At 41.8% G+C, this 17,582-nt stretch overlaps 1 protein-coding gene across 3 annotated transcripts in view; it reads left to right on the top strand.

Moving 5' to 3' along the window:
- Positions 1 to 17,329, top strand: part of LOC116066248 (estrogen-related receptor gamma-like) — a 29,475-nt gene extending 12,146 nt beyond the window's left edge. For all 3 annotated transcript variants that reach the window (XM_035995416.1, XM_035995414.1, XM_035995415.1), the window contains exons 2-8: positions 1,307 to 1,561; positions 1,688 to 1,845; positions 3,291 to 3,407; positions 9,129 to 9,239; positions 9,902 to 10,084; positions 14,493 to 14,762; positions 15,502 to 17,329. In XM_035995416.1, the coding sequence (XP_035851309.1) occupies positions 1,320 to 1,561; positions 1,688 to 1,845; positions 3,291 to 3,407; positions 9,129 to 9,239; positions 9,902 to 10,084; positions 14,493 to 14,762; positions 15,502 to 15,746 (1,326 nt within the window). In that variant the 5' untranslated portion in view covers positions 1,307 to 1,319 and the 3' untranslated portion in view covers positions 15,747 to 17,329. The remainder of the gene's footprint in view (positions 1 to 1,306; positions 1,562 to 1,687; positions 1,846 to 3,290; positions 3,408 to 9,128; positions 9,240 to 9,901; positions 10,085 to 14,492; positions 14,763 to 15,501) is intronic.
- Positions 17,330 to 17,582: the final 253 nt, after the last annotated feature.

Raw genomic sequence — 17,582 nt, forward strand, 5'->3', positions numbered from 1 at the left:
TGAGACAGAGGGGTCTTTTTAAAGTTGGCCTGGCGGCAAACAGTTGCATACCAGTATGTGTCGGGGTGTTTATGAAGACACTTGCTTTAAAATGTGTCTGTAAGTGTGCGTGTGCAGGGAGCTTGAACATGCTCCTGATCCCATGAATCTGAAGTGTGTGTAGAAAAGTCGGAGCCTGTCTATGGTTTTTATTTTTACATCCACACATGAACGCCTGACGCCACAGTGTGTGTGTGTGTGTGTGTGTGTGTGTGTGTTTTCAGGATGTGTGTGTGTGTGAGTGCAGATCACATGCCTGTGAGGCTAGTGTACACCTCAGCTGTTTTTTTCTCCTTGTCGTGGTGACAGAGAGTCTGTTGTGGTCACATCTCGATCCAATAATAAAGTAATGATACACGCTTTAACATGCAGGCAGAGGAAGATTTATTTCCAGCACTTATAACGGATGTATTCATAGAAAGAAAAGGCATGTCTATTTTTCTCATTAGAAAATATATAACTAGATTATTGTCCTTTTTAGGGGTTTTTGTGTTGGCTGTCCATGCACAATACACACAAAAATGCACTAGCACAAACATTTTTTCTTAGTTATTGCATTAGAAAGCTTTCGTTCATGTCTCATTCAATGGATTCTTTTAATATCTCGAGATTTCCTAAAAGTAAGAAAAAAAGCTGTTGTAGACTGCAGAGTGTTTGATAGGTCGAGTATGATGAGTAACTGAGAGAGACAAAGAAACAATAGAGGGAGAGAAAAATACAAAAGGGAAAAACGACCATGTTTGGATTGAACATGGCAATAATAAAGCGGATGATTGCTGGTTTGGCTATTTCCCTACGTTTGCTTAAGCAATCTTTTTCTTTTAAAAACAAAACAGTGTAATGGACAGCACCTTTGCATATGTGGGAAATCACAAACGGCTGGTTTAGATAAGACTGGGATGGATGGATGGATGCATGAATGAAGGGGTGTGGAGATGGAGAGGCGGAGGTCGCCGAATGCATCGGGAGAAGAAAAAAAGGGTGTAGTTGAAAGAAAATATCATGAGGTTTCTGAACGTTTGTAGCTCTGTGTATGGTTTGAAAATACACATGAATCCATAGATTAATGGTAATGATTTTTCCAAGCTGCAAATTACATTATTACTATCTGTGTTAATTATGCCTGACTTAATAAAACTAGCCAGTCATTAATATTTATAACAATACCAAGGTGACCCATTATATAAAGCTGACCTGAGAGCCAAATCGTTCACCATCATGAATATGTATTACAATAAGGTGCATATTTCTCCTCTCTTTTCTCCAGACATTTGGACAGGATGTCAGTGAGGGGCTTGGACCCCACCTGTCCCTCCACTATAAAGCGTGAGCCCTCCAGCCCCAGCCCCAGCTCTCAGGGTGACGTCAGCCCAGCCCAGCCCAGTCCTGGAAGCTCTTCCTCCGACACAAACTCCAGCTACGGGCCCCTGATCAAAGGCCATCACAATCACAGCAATGGGCTGGACTCGCCAGGCCTCTATGGTCACACAGCGGCATTGGCCAACAATGGAGGAGCAAACAGGTTGGTGTATACATTATACTGTCCCTTATTTTGTGTGTTTAAATGTAAGCACTATTAACTATCTGAGCACATTCCTCTGATTGTGTCCCCTTCAATTCCTCCCTCCCTCTCTCTACCTCTATCAAGGAGGTTTGTGGAGGAAGAAAGCCAAGTGAAGTGTGAATTCATGCTGGGCTCGGTGGCCAAGCGTGTGTGTCTGGTGTGCGGTGACGTTGCCTCGGGCTACCACTATGGCGTGGCCTCCTGTGAAGCCTGTAAGGCCTTCTTTAAGAGGACCATCCAGGGTAAGAGAGAGACAACACACACACACACACACACACACACACACACACACACACACAAAAACCACACATTTAGGCGCAGGTTCCACGCTCAGCTTTATACTTAGTTTATTCTGCATGGCTGATAATGCCTTCCTGCATCATATAAACCTGTTTTGCTAGCAACATGGTTCATATGCAGTCGTGTGTTTTGGTAATAACAAACCCCGATCAGTTAGCTCACAGCTTCCGCCTCCTTCCTCAAACTGCAGTAAGGCTTTAAATGAAGACCTGTTTGCAAACAGCTGATATGCTGTTGTAGCATTGTGTATATAGTCAACATGTTTAAGTTTAGGCTTTAAAGCTTCAGATAACATATGATGTTGAATGTGTGCGCAATCACTTCACCCCTGAAAGCTGTTAGTTGAGAGAGGCAGCGGGCAGTAGCATGCAAGTGTGGGTGTTTTAAAATTATTGTCCTATTCTCTGTGGGCTTGCGGCCGCGGCAGGCTGCGATGCGTTTCTGTCTGTAGAAGTTGGCTACTGTAGATGGGATCAAAGGGCAAACAGGATGAACGTCTGTCAGGTCAGCCGGGGAGATCTGATGTCTGGCTCATCAGATACTTCCTGTTTCTGATTAAGTGTGGCAGCTGAGAGTGACCACAACTGGCTGAACGCCATCAGGCTTAACGCACACTTTTGGCTGCCATGGCTATTACTCCCCATTAGGTGTTAGGAACATGTGTTTTTGTATGTGATTGCATTGATGATTGTGAGTGAAAGTCAAATTGTCATTGTAAAAAAATGACTTTTTAAATGTGTTTTACAAATCACAAGATATGTTTATGCCCAATGATTTAAAGGTGCACTCCACTGATTTCACACATGGAGATCAGTTTACTCGTTACAAGGAATACTTCACAGCCTGTAAAAACAGTTAGTAAAGTCTGTAGCTTGGAGGGAGCTTTGTCAAGTCTGAGAAAATAACCCTGATGATGTCATAGTGATATCATCAGGGTCATCTCCGTTTCTGTTTGAGATCGTAAATTTATAACAGAAGGCCTGAGGCACAAAAAATAGTGGTGTGGAGTTTAAAAGGTGTACATAATTACCAGGCAGCTATGGACTCTTTTCAGTTGCATTATGGGAAGTGAAGGATCCTGTGTTTTGAGGGCATGACCCACACAAGGAAATAAAAGCCAGGATATCTCCATATCGTCTGCTTCAATTATGACGATTCTTTTTTAAATTTATCTCTTGTGAGTTGCCTAACTTTATGGAAGTACAACACTAAATTGCTAGAGTACCCCTTTAAGATTGTGTGCTGTGACACATTTTAGTGGAAGTCAAGTTGAAATCTCAATGAGATAATATTGTCAAAATTAAATGAAAAAAATGATTAAGAATAATGTTCAATTATTGCTTCACTGCAGTTTAAAAAAAAAATAATTTACTCTCTTTTTCTCTAGGTAACATTGAATACAGCTGCCCAGCGTCCAATGAATGTGAAATCACCAAGAGAAGGAGGAAATCCTGCCAGGCCTGTCGATTTGTGAAATGTCTGTCTGTAGGCATGTTGAGAGAAGGTAAGCTATACACCAAAAATCACTTTCAGACCTGGGTCAAAACATTGTTTGAGTTGCTTTTTCTGCAATTGATCTGTTGGTAGTCTTGGCAGAAGTTCAGACCTCATCCTTTAAACAGTTGAGACAGAGAAAAAGCACCCAGAGAATAAAGGCTAACACAAGTCTGACTGCAGTTTCTATGTTGTGCATTCCTGAAAGCAATACCCCAATTACCAGATGTGATTCTCTAAATGCCTCACCTGATAAACTGGCGATGGCATGTACCATAGTTCTGTAGATTCCAGTGAAACCTAAAACCTATGACAGTTAAACTTCAGCCCCTTCGTGCCAGCTGTGATGTGTGTGTAGGTCTGTGTATGTGTAGTAAACATAGGGCTGAACAATACATATCCGCGTCTTTGACAGGGAGGAGGGGGTTACTAACTGTTCAATTGTGTCAGTTTTTGCTTGTGTTTCTCAGAAAAAGCTTTTGGAAAACTGCCACTGTGTGTACATGTAGGTGTGTGCGCAACACTGCAGCAGCTCGAGAAATCGTTGCTGGGGCTCCTGGGACAAGACTTTACAAAAATGAAAATCTGCGGACATTTAAAAAAAAAGTTGGAGATACATTTTTACAAGTGGGGAGTTTAATGAGATTATGGTTTATACCAATGCACAAAATAACTTAAGGTTGAATAAATATAAAATACAACAAATAATCTTAGCAGGCTTTCACATTCCAACATCTTTTGTACAGCTAATTTATTCTCTACGGTACCAAACTTCATTACATATGCTCAAAAAAATGGACTAAGAGTGGTGACATGTACCACACAGAGAGTCTGTGACAGCGGTCAGGTGCTCCTTTAGTCTGACTGTGTGCCTGTCTGGTGACATAGTGTTGTCCAGATTTAGAAGTGACTCAAAAAGGAAAACATTAGCGACCTCCTACTGGAGCCACTTGCTGCATGCTGTGTGGGACCAAGAGATGATAATAAAGAGGGGAGGGCAGATAAAAAGTATGTGTATGTATCTGTGGTGGGTACGATGACAGATAGTAAATGTAAAGATGAAGAATTTAAGTGTACACCATTTCAGAGTCATTAAAGAGTTATTTAAGAGGGAAAAGGGGAGAAATGCTTGCTTACCGCTTCCTGATTGTCAGTTAGCAGCTTGTATCTAGCTCCCAAATGGGGTCATAAGTTTGCAGTTTATAGAAAAACAAGTATTTGTACTCCCGACTTCTGTCTCAGAAACCATGCTTCTTTTGTGGAGCGGTTTATTTACGAATTATATTAAAGTGGATGGCACGACACAACTATATATGTCTGGCTCGCTAGCAGTCAACTGCGTGAAAGTTCTTAAAGTTGAACTTGAATCGATGAAATGAAGTGATGTAGAAAAATTTCGCGATTTTAGATTCTGACGTGACCAGGCCTTTATACAAAGCTGCAGGTTAGCTACATTTATTTGGAAGATAAAATAAGAGTCAACCATAAATTCTAATCCGAACGTTGTTGATATCATGCTGTAACGTACAGCACATAGGCTATCACAGTTGTGCACACACCGCATTGTCTGACCTTTTCTTGCTCTGTCAGACTTTGTTGTTGCGCAGTCGCCGTATTTCCTGCTCTCAGCAATTTATATCACAAATATATTGTTATCATAACCAATCGAAATGGTGGCCAAAACTATGAAAATATGATCCCAGTTGTAATAAACTGGAATGATCCTTTAATCCCACCTACTCATCTCCAAACACAGAGTAGCATCTGTTTATTGCTGCTCTGTGTTCCTAAAGGTGTGTGTGTGTGTGTGTGTGTGTTTGTGTGTGTGCGTGTGCGTGTGCGTGTGTGTTATGTATACACAGAATTATAGCATCTTTACACGCGTATCAGTTTGTGTATAAGAGTTGGTTTAAACACGTCAGCCTGCACTCACATTTTATGCGCACACCTCTGTGTGCTTTTGTGAGTGTGTGTGTGTGCCATTTTTCTAAATTAGCTGCTTTTAATGGGGTAGGGGAATCAACAGCATCCCAGTCCCCCCTCTTCTCTCGCCACCCCCTTTTGCTTTCCCTCCCCCCTCGTAAATTCCTCCAGATGCCTTGTGGGATTCCTGGACCTCCGTGAAATGCGAACTGCCCCTCGTAACTCCCGTCGTAAGCGCCCTCGTAATGCGCTTCATCGTGTCTCGTAATGCCCCTCTTCCCCGGAGAGGCCGCAGTAAAGGCTGAGACAGAGGAGCTGTGAGGTTTAATGGGGAGAGTCAGAGTCGTATTATATACACGGCTAAAAGACATATAGACCCTGGGCAGGATTTGATTAAGCCCTGTTTAGTGCTCAATATTACAGTTGCTGTCGCTTCTAAGGGCAGTAAAAACATGTATGTTGGCAAAATGTGCGCAATATATTTAAGATAGTTTATCATACAGATGTAATGGTGTGATCCTGTATTTTAATGGTTTATGCTTTTAATGGTCAGTGGTGCAGCAATACCTCTGTAAAGTACCTTCCTCTCCTTCTTTGTCTCTTCTTCCCCAACTCATCCCAACTTCCTGCTGCCTGCCCTGAAGTTATTTAGTCTCAGGTGTGTTAATCATCCCGCGTTAATCTGTATTCTGAGAAAAGCATCACAGAACGGCAAAGACTATGTGTGCTTTTCGCTGCCAACTTTCCAAATCCTTTTCATTTGAGAAGCAGTATACAGGGAATGTAACGCCACAGTGGCATTGTGTACATTTGTCACAATATCTGAGACGCGGGGTATTGTTTATACTGAACACATGCTGGTTGTGGCACCAGTGACGGAGGCGGTGGTGCGCGGGGGGGGGGAGTGCTGCCGCAGAACACAGTAACCTGGATCAGTCCAGATCAGAGACTGGATGTCCGTGTTCCTGATCCTGCTGCACTGTGTGTGTTTTGGGAACCTGTAAAGCCTCCAATGTGAAGATCCAGACACCCTCAAAAGAAGGATGAGTGATGAAAGCAGCCAAAAATAGATCAATGTCTGAGTAGTCTGTGTTTATCGAACTCTGATGGGCTGTACAGAAGTACAGGGAGGAAGTGTGTGTGTGTGTGTGTGTGTGTGTGTGTGTGTGTGTGTCTGTGTGTGTGTGTGTGTGTCTGTGTCTGTGTCGCTTTATCCAGCAAAGCTATTCTTGGCCTTTTGGTTGTCAGCACATTCCACTGTGAAGAGTTACACTTAGCTCTGATGTGTGTGTTTGAATCAGATCTGAGTACAAACACGCACACAAATATACCCGTATAAATCACACTTTTCCAACGTATCAGGTGACCAAAGTAGTCGTTTGATTTAATCCAGTGTTTGCCAGCATTTCGTGTTAAATCTGTTGCTCAAGTAAGCACCCTCATCCCTCATCTCACACCTCGGAGTGGCACCTGCCAAGTGCCCAGGATAATCCACACTTCCTCTTTGCCCCTCGTGACATCACCAGAGGGTCAGGGGGGCATTACGTTTTCCTGACCGATCTCTTCTTTAATTCCCCCTTCATCTTCTTGAGTATGAGCTCTTCACTTCTTCCTTTTAACCCCTAAAACTGCCTACCCATATCTTGCCATCGTTGAACCAGATGTAATGTCCAAAGGTTTGAAGCAGGGCTCGATGATATGATCTAAAATCTATATAATGATAATTTGATGTCATTGATTGTTGTACATACAGTATAACTTAAATTATATAATAGGATTTAAACTTTTAAACTTTTTCGTGGCTGTCAACCATATAGGCTAACAATGTCTTCATAAGCAGATGAAGACATTGTTAGCAGATACATGATCTATTACTTATTTTCCCAATTGAGCCCCACCCACTTCAAACCAGTCAGAAGAGCTTAGAGAAAAACTCAAATATACAAATCCCTTATGTAAAATATGTTTGCAGAAGATTTTGTGTTGTAGGATAAATAGGCTTACATAGGACCTTAAAGGAGATGGGTTGGTAGGGATTTTGCAAGTGTCTATCTGTCACAGTTGTCCACCTTTAAATATGGAAGTAGACATGTCATACAACATCTGAGCATGATATTTCATAGTAGTCATGTCGGGGAGCCTTTTAGCTTACACTGTAAGCTAAAAGGCTTGTAAGCCTTACAGCAAAGGTTACAGATCACATTCTCACACCATCTCTTTGTTATGAGTGCCCCCCTCTTTCCATCTTACCTATATCTGTTCATGGTACATTAACAAATAAAGCAGAAATTCTATAAAAGTGTTGTTATGGTAATGACTTAACTATAAAATAACTTTACAAACCAATGATGCAAAAAACCTTTCAGCCCTACAACACATTGTAAATGCCTGATTAAAAGGAGGTTGTGTTATTTAATGTGGATGTTCATGCATGCTCTCCATAAATATCTGCATAAGTAAGAATAAGTACTGGAGGCAGCAAGCTCAAAGGGATGAAGTGTCACTGTGAGGTGTCAAGTGGGCAAATAATACCCTCAGAGTGCCATAATACAGATCTATTCAGGTTCACTATCGCCGTTTACACTGTGTAGATCAGGTAACTCAATACCACTACTGAAGGCTCCCTGAGTCGCGTTCACACTCGCTGGACACATTTTCTTTAGAGATACACCAGTTCTCAGTACTGACTGTTCCCCTCTGCACACACACACACACACACACACACACACACACACACACACACACACACACACACACACACACACACACACACACACACACACACACACAGTGTGTTTCACTATCTTTGTGGGGACCCGTCATTGACATAATGCATTCCCTAGCCCCTTACCCTAACCTTAACCATCACAACTAAATGCCTAACCTTAACCCTTACCCTCACCCTAACCATAACCTAATTCTAACCCTAATCTTAAAACCAAGTCTTAACCCTCAAACAGCCCTTTAAAGTTGTGGGTCCAGCATTTTGGTCCCACAAAGCTAGTATACTGGACTCCCAGTTTTTGGACCCCACGAATATAGTTAAACAAGAACACACACACACACACACACACACACACACACACACACACACACACACACACTTACTTAAATCCCCATTACCGTGGTGATGAGGCTACCAAAATGCTCGTTAAGATGAGCAGTTGTCATCAGCTGCTCTGAAGTTCCTGCGTGTCGTGTTACCGGATGCTGTGCCACTATCAGACATGTTCCTTTCATGTCTCCTTCGGATCGTTGAGACACGAGAGCCGATGATTGGGCCACATCCTGATGGTTGACTCAACATTGGTTGGATCCACATGGTGCCGCTTTCTGATAACTGTTTAGCAGTTTGAAATGTAGTCTGTTAGTCTGTGTTTGGAGTCACTGCAGACATCACTCTTTTCATCAATGCTAATGAAAGAAGATTAATTAATCTGATTACTTTTGGATTAATTTCCAAATGAACATTATTATTATACTTACTTACTTTTAGTTATACTTACTTATACTTATATTATACTTATATTACTATTTCAACACGTTTACTCTGATTTCACTCTCTTACATCTCTCACAATCAAACATGGAATTCTTTATTTTCTATTATTTTTCAATACTATTTGAAATACTAATCAAAAAGTCAAATTGACATTACTGAATCTTTATTATAAGCAACCTTTTGTGTCATTATCTATCTGGGATGTGAGTGACTTCACCCTGAGATTTAAGGACACCCAGGCACATATATTTCAAGTGTGACTGTCACCAAATGCATCATTAATGTCCCTGTGTTTGTGTTTCTGTAGGTGTGCGTCTGGACCGGGTTCGAGGCGGCAGACAGAAGTACAAGAGGAGAATCGACGCTGACAACAGCCCGTATCTGCACCCACAGAATGGCTTGCCTCAAAAAAGAACGTGTAAGTGTACAAAAAATAACTTACATTGGGCATTGCGAACACGACTGTAATACGGAATTGTTAAGTAGTCAGTCTACTTGATGAATTCCTTTATTGTAGATATCAGAGGTTCTGGTTTTATCTGTGTTGTGGTCTGCCAGTCCATATCATGCTCGCTGTGATTTTGTCTGTCGTAACAATAATTTTTTATAACTCGTATTTTCTAGCAAGTTGGCATTAAGTAATGTCAACATTAGATTTTTAAATGTGAGACGTGGAACGCTTTGAATGGCTGTAACGGACTATGTTGGCGTCCTGTGAAAACCATGTATCTCCAAAACCTCAACTTCTCATTAACTAAGAAAAACAGTCAATCATCTTTTTTACATAATACCATGCATTTTTTCAGATAATCCTGTGGGATTGTCAAGTTAGAGGTAGGGATGTTTTCTCAACCCATAAAGGAACACTTTATCCCTTTTGATTCAAAATAACCAAATTTGGAGATACATGGTTTTCACTGGACAGCGACTTAACAAATTTCATTGAAAAAAGGATGTCTTTGATTGTTTCCAGCGGTGTTTGTATGCATGTGCTTTTGTGTAACCGGCTATAATAACTGGTTATATTTAGATAGAGGTGGTTATGATAATAAAAACGTTTCCTCTCTCCGTCTCTCTCAGTCATTGTTGGCGGTGTGGTAGAAAACAAGGTGGTGTCTCTGCTGCTGGTGGCCGAGCCAGAGGGCATCTTCGCCATGCCAGACCCCACTGTACCTGAGAGCGACATCAAGGCTCTGACCACGCTGTGCGACCTGGCTGACAGAGAGCTGGTGGTCAACATCGGCTGGGCCAAACACATCCCAGGTACAGTCAGTCAGTCAGTCAGTCAGTCAGTCAGTCAGTCAGTCAGTCAGTCAAGTCAGGCAGTTGTTTGCTCACACACTGCACTGCACACATTAGTTCACATTAAGGCTATAATCAGATCAGAGGAGGAGATTGTTGTGACTTGTGGTTTCCAAGATGCCCAGAGGAGAGAGGGCATGTTGGCGCGACTTTGTGTTATCCGTCAGTCATCCTCTGTGTGTGTGTGTGTGTGTGTGCTTGTTTTACTATATTCGTGGGGTCCAAAAACTGGGGAATACAGTATACTTGTGGGGTCTGCACAGCCTTGTGGGGCCTTAAATGCTGGACCCCACAAGGTTAAAGGGCTTTTTGAGGGTTAAGACTTGGTTTTAGGATTAGGGTTAGAAGTAGGTTATGGTTAGGGTGAGGGTAAGGGTTAAGGTTAGGCATTTAGTTGTGATGGTTAAGGTTAGGGTAAGGGGCTAGGGAATGCATTATGTCAATGACGGAGTCCTCACAAAGATGTGTGTGTGTGTGTGTGTGTGTGTGTGTTTGCTGACCAATGTGTGTTCCTAATATAACATCCAGATGACCAGTGGCCACCTGGAAGTTTTAATTCATTTCCTGGACCACAGCCGTCTCTGAATTACGGAAATCCTCCTGATACTTGGAACACACTTAGCTTCTCCTCTGACACAGGAACAACAGAATGTCCAGAGTTTTTTTTCCCTTTGGATGAGAGAGTGGAAAGGAGACGGGAAGTGCATTCTGACAGGTTAGCGGGATTAAAACGCTGGTATGTAGCTACAGTCTGGTGGTGGTTGTAATCGTATGCGGTGGCAACAGACGTTTGCAGGACATTTATTTGATACTTGGCTTTGGAGACCTTCACACTCACAAAAAAACAGCTCTTGCACTTTTCACACATGGAGACGTGTGTTTCCTTTCTTCTTACCCATTGCAATCTCACATAGCACAAGTTGATGTCTTACTTTTATTCGACCAGCAGTCCAAAACCCAAAGATATTCAGTTTGAAACGGTGTAAAACAGAGAAAAGCACATTTTAAAAAGCCGGAACAAGAGAATAATAGACAAAAATGACTTTGTTGATCGATTGTCAAAATTGTTGCCTGTTCTATAAATTAAAAGCAGTGGTCTGCCAGGGGTTCGGTCAATACCAACCTCTAGCGTGGATCTCAAAGTTTCCAACAGTAAAAGGGTTTATCAATAATGATAGGAGTAATTATTTTTACAGCAATGACCAGTATACTAGAGGCATTATCATCTCTCTCGATTTCTCTTCTGTGCTGTTTTCTCATCGTCTTTTCCCCTCTAACTGAAGCCCTGACTGTTTTATCAGCCGTGGTTAACCACACCCAAAACATCACCAGGGAAACACCTGGGCTTTTTGTTGATGTCCTATCTCTGAAATGCTTACAAAACAAACAAAGCAGGTGTGTGTGTGTGTGTGTGTGTGTGTGCACGTGCGTGCGTGTGTGTGTGTGTACTATATTTGTCCCTGTATTTCTTCCTACAAAGTGGACATGAAGCAACCATTTGAGTGTGTGTTGGTGTTTGGTGTCCCTCATCAGCATTTCCATTGTTCTGTGAGAAAAGGAAGAAGAGCATTTCCTTCCCCTCCACCCCCCACCCCCCCCCCCCACCCTAGGCTGTTGCTGTCTGCCTCTTTTCTCCTGTTGACGGCTCTTTACTGTCAACGCACGAGACAGACGGAGTCCGACTGATGGGTGTATTTGTAGCCCTTTTGCCAGTGGAGGGTTTGGCTGGGAGAGCGCCCGTACACACAGCAGATACCCACCTTAGGGGAGAGAGAAAGACAGGGAGCTATGTACTCATCAAACTGCCAAGCTCATTTAACTTAAAGTTATGAAACGCAACAAAAAACAAAACAAAATGCAACAAAAGGCCCATTTCAAAACCAAGATCATTAGCAGGCAGTTACGGTTCATGTCAGTGAATTACTGAGAGTTAGATGAGAAGATCGATACCACACTCATGTCTATACATTAAAAATCAAAGCCGGAGCTTGCAGCTGGTTAGCTTAGCTTAGCATAAAGACTGGAAATGGGCAACAGTTCAAAAAATACAATTTGCTGTATTCTGTCTTTTTTTTTGCTGGACTTGGCCACAGTGAAGATTTCAATAACTTACTGCTTTAGAGATGCTCGTAGGTGGATTTTGTTACCTGCGGACAGAGCTAGGCTAGCTCTTTCCAGTCTTTATGCTAAGCTAACTGGCTGCTGGCAGAAACTTCATATTCAACAGGCAGATATGAGTGTGGTATCGATGTCCTCATCTGACTCGACAAGAAAGCAAATATGTGTATTTCCTGATAGATTTGTGGCAATCAATTGATAAGTCCTTCAACATTCTCTGGTTACACCTTTACAAATGCTGGTATTAGCTTCCCTCTGTTTGTAATTATTATAAAACATTACATATTTTTGGTTGCCTGTCAGACAAAATGTAATACATTATTTTGTGCTCAGATAAAATCTAGTGAGCATTTTCTTTACTTTTAAGATTCTATAGACTAAAGCAAATCAAAAATCCAATACTATGTAACTTTATTTATCAAAGAAGAATTTCATTTGGTCAAAGGTACAAAACAAATACACAGAAGCAATTTTTTTTAATTTAATAAAAAAGACAAAGGCGGATAAAGAGAAAAAGATAGAAATGAAAAAATGAGGTTGACTCGAGATGAGATGACAGATATCACGAGACAGAAGTTTCAATAACATCGTTCAAGGAACAGATTGAAGAAGTAAAGGAGACCATGGCCGCTCCATTGACACGAGACAAAGAAAGAAAGGTAGATAGAAGAGACATACACACAGAGAATAAATATTACAAAAAAAGACTGCACCCTCCTAGCAGCGTAATGGCCATGTCACATCAGCTCTGGATGAGTGGCAGGCCACACGGCCCCCATCGCTGGGAGAACCAGGGTCTTGGGCAAAGTGGCCTGGGCCATCTGAGTTATTTGCCCAGGGGGAGGTGAGTGTGATGGGGCTACTGTCCTGGCTGCTCCCCCTCTTCTGTGTCCGCTCTTATCAGGCAGATTGACGGTCATGTGGTCTGAAGTCTGAGGGCCAGACTGGCAGATGAGCTGGCTAAAGACCAACTGCCTCTCTGCTTTTGGCCTTTTTTTGAATCTGTGCTGCAAGTTGGCTGTAAAATGTGTGTGTTAAAAACGACTGTGGTGTGACTGGCTGTGCGTTGCGGTTGATATGAGACAACTAATGCCGCGAGAGAATTTCCCCCAAATGTCAGCACTCCTTTTTGCCCCCAGTGCCCTTTGCTTCTTTCCTTTAAAACATGCTCTTTTCTCTTTATTGAAGGTTTAACTTGTATTTGTCCGTAAAATCTATCAATATATTGCCTGGGATTTCATCACACAGGCACAAACACACACACTCACACAGGTCTCTGTCCCTGATCAATGGTCAAGTGCCAGAATACTGATCCCTATCGACCAATGAAATTGTGCACAGACAGCGTTTCCAATCAATCAGGGAGCGATAGTGGGGAAGTGGGCGCCACTGATGTCCTCGTGGTGATTGTAAAGAGCAGTGGATCCTGATAACAATCACCGATGGTGTCAAAAACACAAACGCCTCCCCCTCCTCCCCTCGCTCTGTAAAATCATCTGTTTTAATTATAGTAAACGTGTGTGTGAGTGTGTGTATGCAGGTTTATGTGGGGAACGTGAGCAGGTTTAATCATGCTCCTGTGGGGTGTAATTGTCAATCAAAGTGGGTGTGTCCCACAGAGTGTAATTAAATTCACCTCCTGTTCAATCCCTCTGTCCTTTGTCATTCCCTTTGCAGTTGTGTCTTCTTATGAGGGAATCTGTATCATTGTGATATTATTATACTGAATACACATTATTATTAATCATGGAAACTATGGGAAATGACGTAGCAGGTTGAGGGAATATGGATACAAGAAATAATTTAACCAAATTATTTAAAGGAGTTCTACAGCAATTTTGTAATGCCATTTCATAAAGTTGAGCGATTTGCGAGGGACAGTTTAAAAGAAGAATTTGTGCAGCAGAGGCTGATATATCCTGACTTTTGGTCCCTTGTATCAGTAAGACTCTTTAAAAATGCTCGATCCTACAATTCCCATAATGCAACCTAATAACATCTTTCATTAGACTTTAAATGCCCACTTCTTTCAAACTCCATACCCAAGTTTATAAAGCAGGTTTTCTGTGAAATATTTGCAGCCTCACGCCCTAACCAAGATGATATTATACAGCTGTTTTTACAGGCCTAGTAGGACTGACCACAATAAGTAAACTGATCTGAATGCATCACTATGCAGAGTGCCCCTTTTACATTCTTTCTTTTCTGCATCCCAAGTAACTGGTTCATTTTGATCCTCTCGTTTCTCTAGGCTTCCCCTCCCTCTCTCTGGCTGACCAGATGAGTCTACTGCAGAGTGGCTGGATGGAGATTTTGATTCTTCGAGTGGTGTTCCGCTCGCTGGCCTTGGAGGACAAGCTGGTGTACGCTGAGGACTACATCATGGACGAGGAGCAGTCGAAGCTGGCTGGGCTGCTCGACCTCAACAACGCCATCCTGCAGCTGGTGAAGAAGTATAAAGCCATGGGGCTGGAGAAGGAGGAGTTTGTGGTACTCAAGGCTATCGCGCTCGCTAACTCAGGTATTAAGTTAGGCATTATAAGGCTCTTAGGCTTTGTATCGCCACAAGTTTTAGCCATGATAGCATGTGGCTCTATGGATGGCAATGTCTGTCGGTTGGTCCGCAGATTTGGTCCTGACTAAAATATCACAACAACTATTGTATCAATTGCCATGAAACTACTAGTGAGGCCAAATGAAGCTTCATGAAGCTTCGTGAACCATCTTCTTTATTTTTGGAGCACACTAGAGGGTTCAACCCTTTATTGAACAGAGAGCGCCATCTAGTGGGCTCGGAAAATAAAGAAAAGCTTCATGGAACTTCATTTGGCCATCACTATAATGTACAGACATGCATGGTCCCCAGAGAATGAATCCTAATAACTTTGGTGATCCCCTGACTAGGGCTGCTCCCTCTTAGTCGATTAGTCGACTAATCGGTCGTTTTGGTCTTAGTCAACTTAGATTTCTTTAGTCGATTAGTCATGTTTTATGCTTTTTTCATGCTGAATGACTTATTTCCAAGAAATGTATGAGCACATCTCTGGTAAACACAAGAATTAAAGTGCTGCTTTTGCATGACTCTTTGCAGAGAAACTCAGATTTACAGATCTGTCGATTAAATCAACTAATCGATTAGTCGATACGATTGAATGAGTGTTAGTCGACTAAGAATTTCTTTAATTGAGCACAGCCCTACCCCTGACTCATATTTAATTGCTTGACATACCTTAATTCCTCAATTGCATCTCTCCTTATAGACTCCATGCAAATTGAGGACTCTGAGGCAGTCCAGAGACTCCAGGACGTCCTTCACGGGGCCCTACAGGACTACGAGGCCACCCACCACCCAGAGGACCCTCGGCGGGCCGGCAAACTGATCATGACCCTCCCTCTCCTCCGTCAGACGGCTGCTCGTGCTGTCCAGCACTTCTGCAGCATCAAACAGGACGGCCGTGTGCCCATGCACAAACTGTTCCTCGAACTGCTGGAAGCCAAAGCCTGACCCGAACACAGTCAGTCATCAGCCTGGTCCTGCCCCCCGACGCAGCGGGTTAGGATGACAGGGAGTGAAGGATAACGGGTAATGGTGGGGTTTGACACTATGTATTTTTCCATTTCAGCTTTGACAAGTTTTGAATCTGCAATCACCAGGAAGTATGTTCTGTAGGCAAGCAGATGGAACAGTTTTAGAGCAACATCCTTCCTACTCCCAATGAAAGTTTGAATGGAGCAGTTTAATTTGCATTTAGTGTCTCCTTGACATTGTCATCTTTGCTGTTTGTGACACTAATTTAAGCGCGTTGACCTGCTTCGAAAGTTCGAAGGCAGGCGGACAGGGAGCATTAAAGCAGAAGAAATCGCCTTCTAGAGATATTTACAGTAACATGCCAAAAGTAGAGCTTCTTTTGTCAAATGACCACCTGGTACTTGAAGATCCTCATGGATTATTTCATTCGTCTTGAAGCCTGTTAATCTGCATTCTAGAGCCTTTTGATGATTTGATATTGTTTTGTTTTTTTGTATAGAAAGGTAAATGTGTCCTAAGAGGTAAGTCTTGCCAAAGAGTAAAGACTCATACTTTTAATACCAGCATATGGCCACAATAATATAATATGGCCTATAAGACATTTCATGTAAACCTGCATCCCTGCTGTGTTGTGTAATCCAAAAGTATCTATTCAATACATTCATATATAAATGATTAAAGGGAAGCTATTAAATCTCATAAAACAATAACTGGCCTCCTGATTTTAGTAGAAAACGTCAGGGAAATAGTACTTAATGATACATGATACAATTGTATGATAGCAAAGTGATATTTATTTAAAAGTGGCTCTGTTCGTTTGCTGTTTTTTTATTTACTAATGTGGCATTAATGAAGAGTAGATTAAAGCAATTACAGTGGATAATAATTTTTTTAAAGATTTTTAAATATTTAAATGAATACTTTTTTTACTAGCTTCTCTGCTACAGCACTGATACCTATGTGTACCATATCATGAAATTCAAGGCAACATGATTACTATTGGAGTGCGTACTTGAAGATCATAATGTTGTAGAGTTGTGCTAGACACGTAGATATAACTTTAACTATGTAAAATGGCTGCCATACTGTATAATCTGGATTAGCGAGGCATTTGATGTCTTTTCTACTGTAGAAGTCTATGTGTAGGATGAAATTTGTGCACAAATTTTTCCTTTTAGCCACAACGTTTGGGGAAACTGGTGATGGCGCTCTGTTAATCTGTTAGTGTGTTTTGTGTGAAGAGTAGTTATATCTGAAATTTGTCTTTTTTTTCGCACACATTAAATGAAGGGATGAAACTTGGAAGGAAATTCAGTACAATGAATAAAACATCTTGCTCCTTTATTTTACTCAAGGTACTGTGGCGCTACAATGTGCATATTTTTGTGACAAGATGATTAAGTGTATGTACTGTACGTTTTGCTGTATATACGTCATGTCTTATGCCAACAGAGATGTTTGAAGATGCAAATAAGCTTTGGTGGATGAGCTGTGCCGTGCTATTTCATTCTCAGGTGGATTCTTGGGCAATAAAGATGATCCCCTTAATGCAAAGCTCATATCATCTCAGTGTCGTCTTTCTCAATAAAGAGAAGAAAGGGCTGTGAAACAAATTCATTAAGAGCTGGTAAGTGGCTGCAGTCAATTCTGCACTGTATGACAATGGACTGTCATTTCCACGTAAGGCCCATTATGGCACATTTAGGCCATCACAGCCCAGTTGGATGGAGATTTATAATTAACAGCTATAATGTAATGAAGTACAACAGTGGCCCTGGGGAGTGCTGGTCATCAGATGCCTGTTGAGGCTGA

This window comes from Sander lucioperca, chromosome 19 (genome assembly GCF_008315115.2).
Source record: "Sander lucioperca isolate FBNREF2018 chromosome 19, SLUC_FBN_1.2, whole genome shotgun sequence".
NCBI classification, from domain to species: domain Eukaryota; kingdom Metazoa; phylum Chordata; class Actinopteri; order Perciformes; family Percidae; genus Sander; species Sander lucioperca.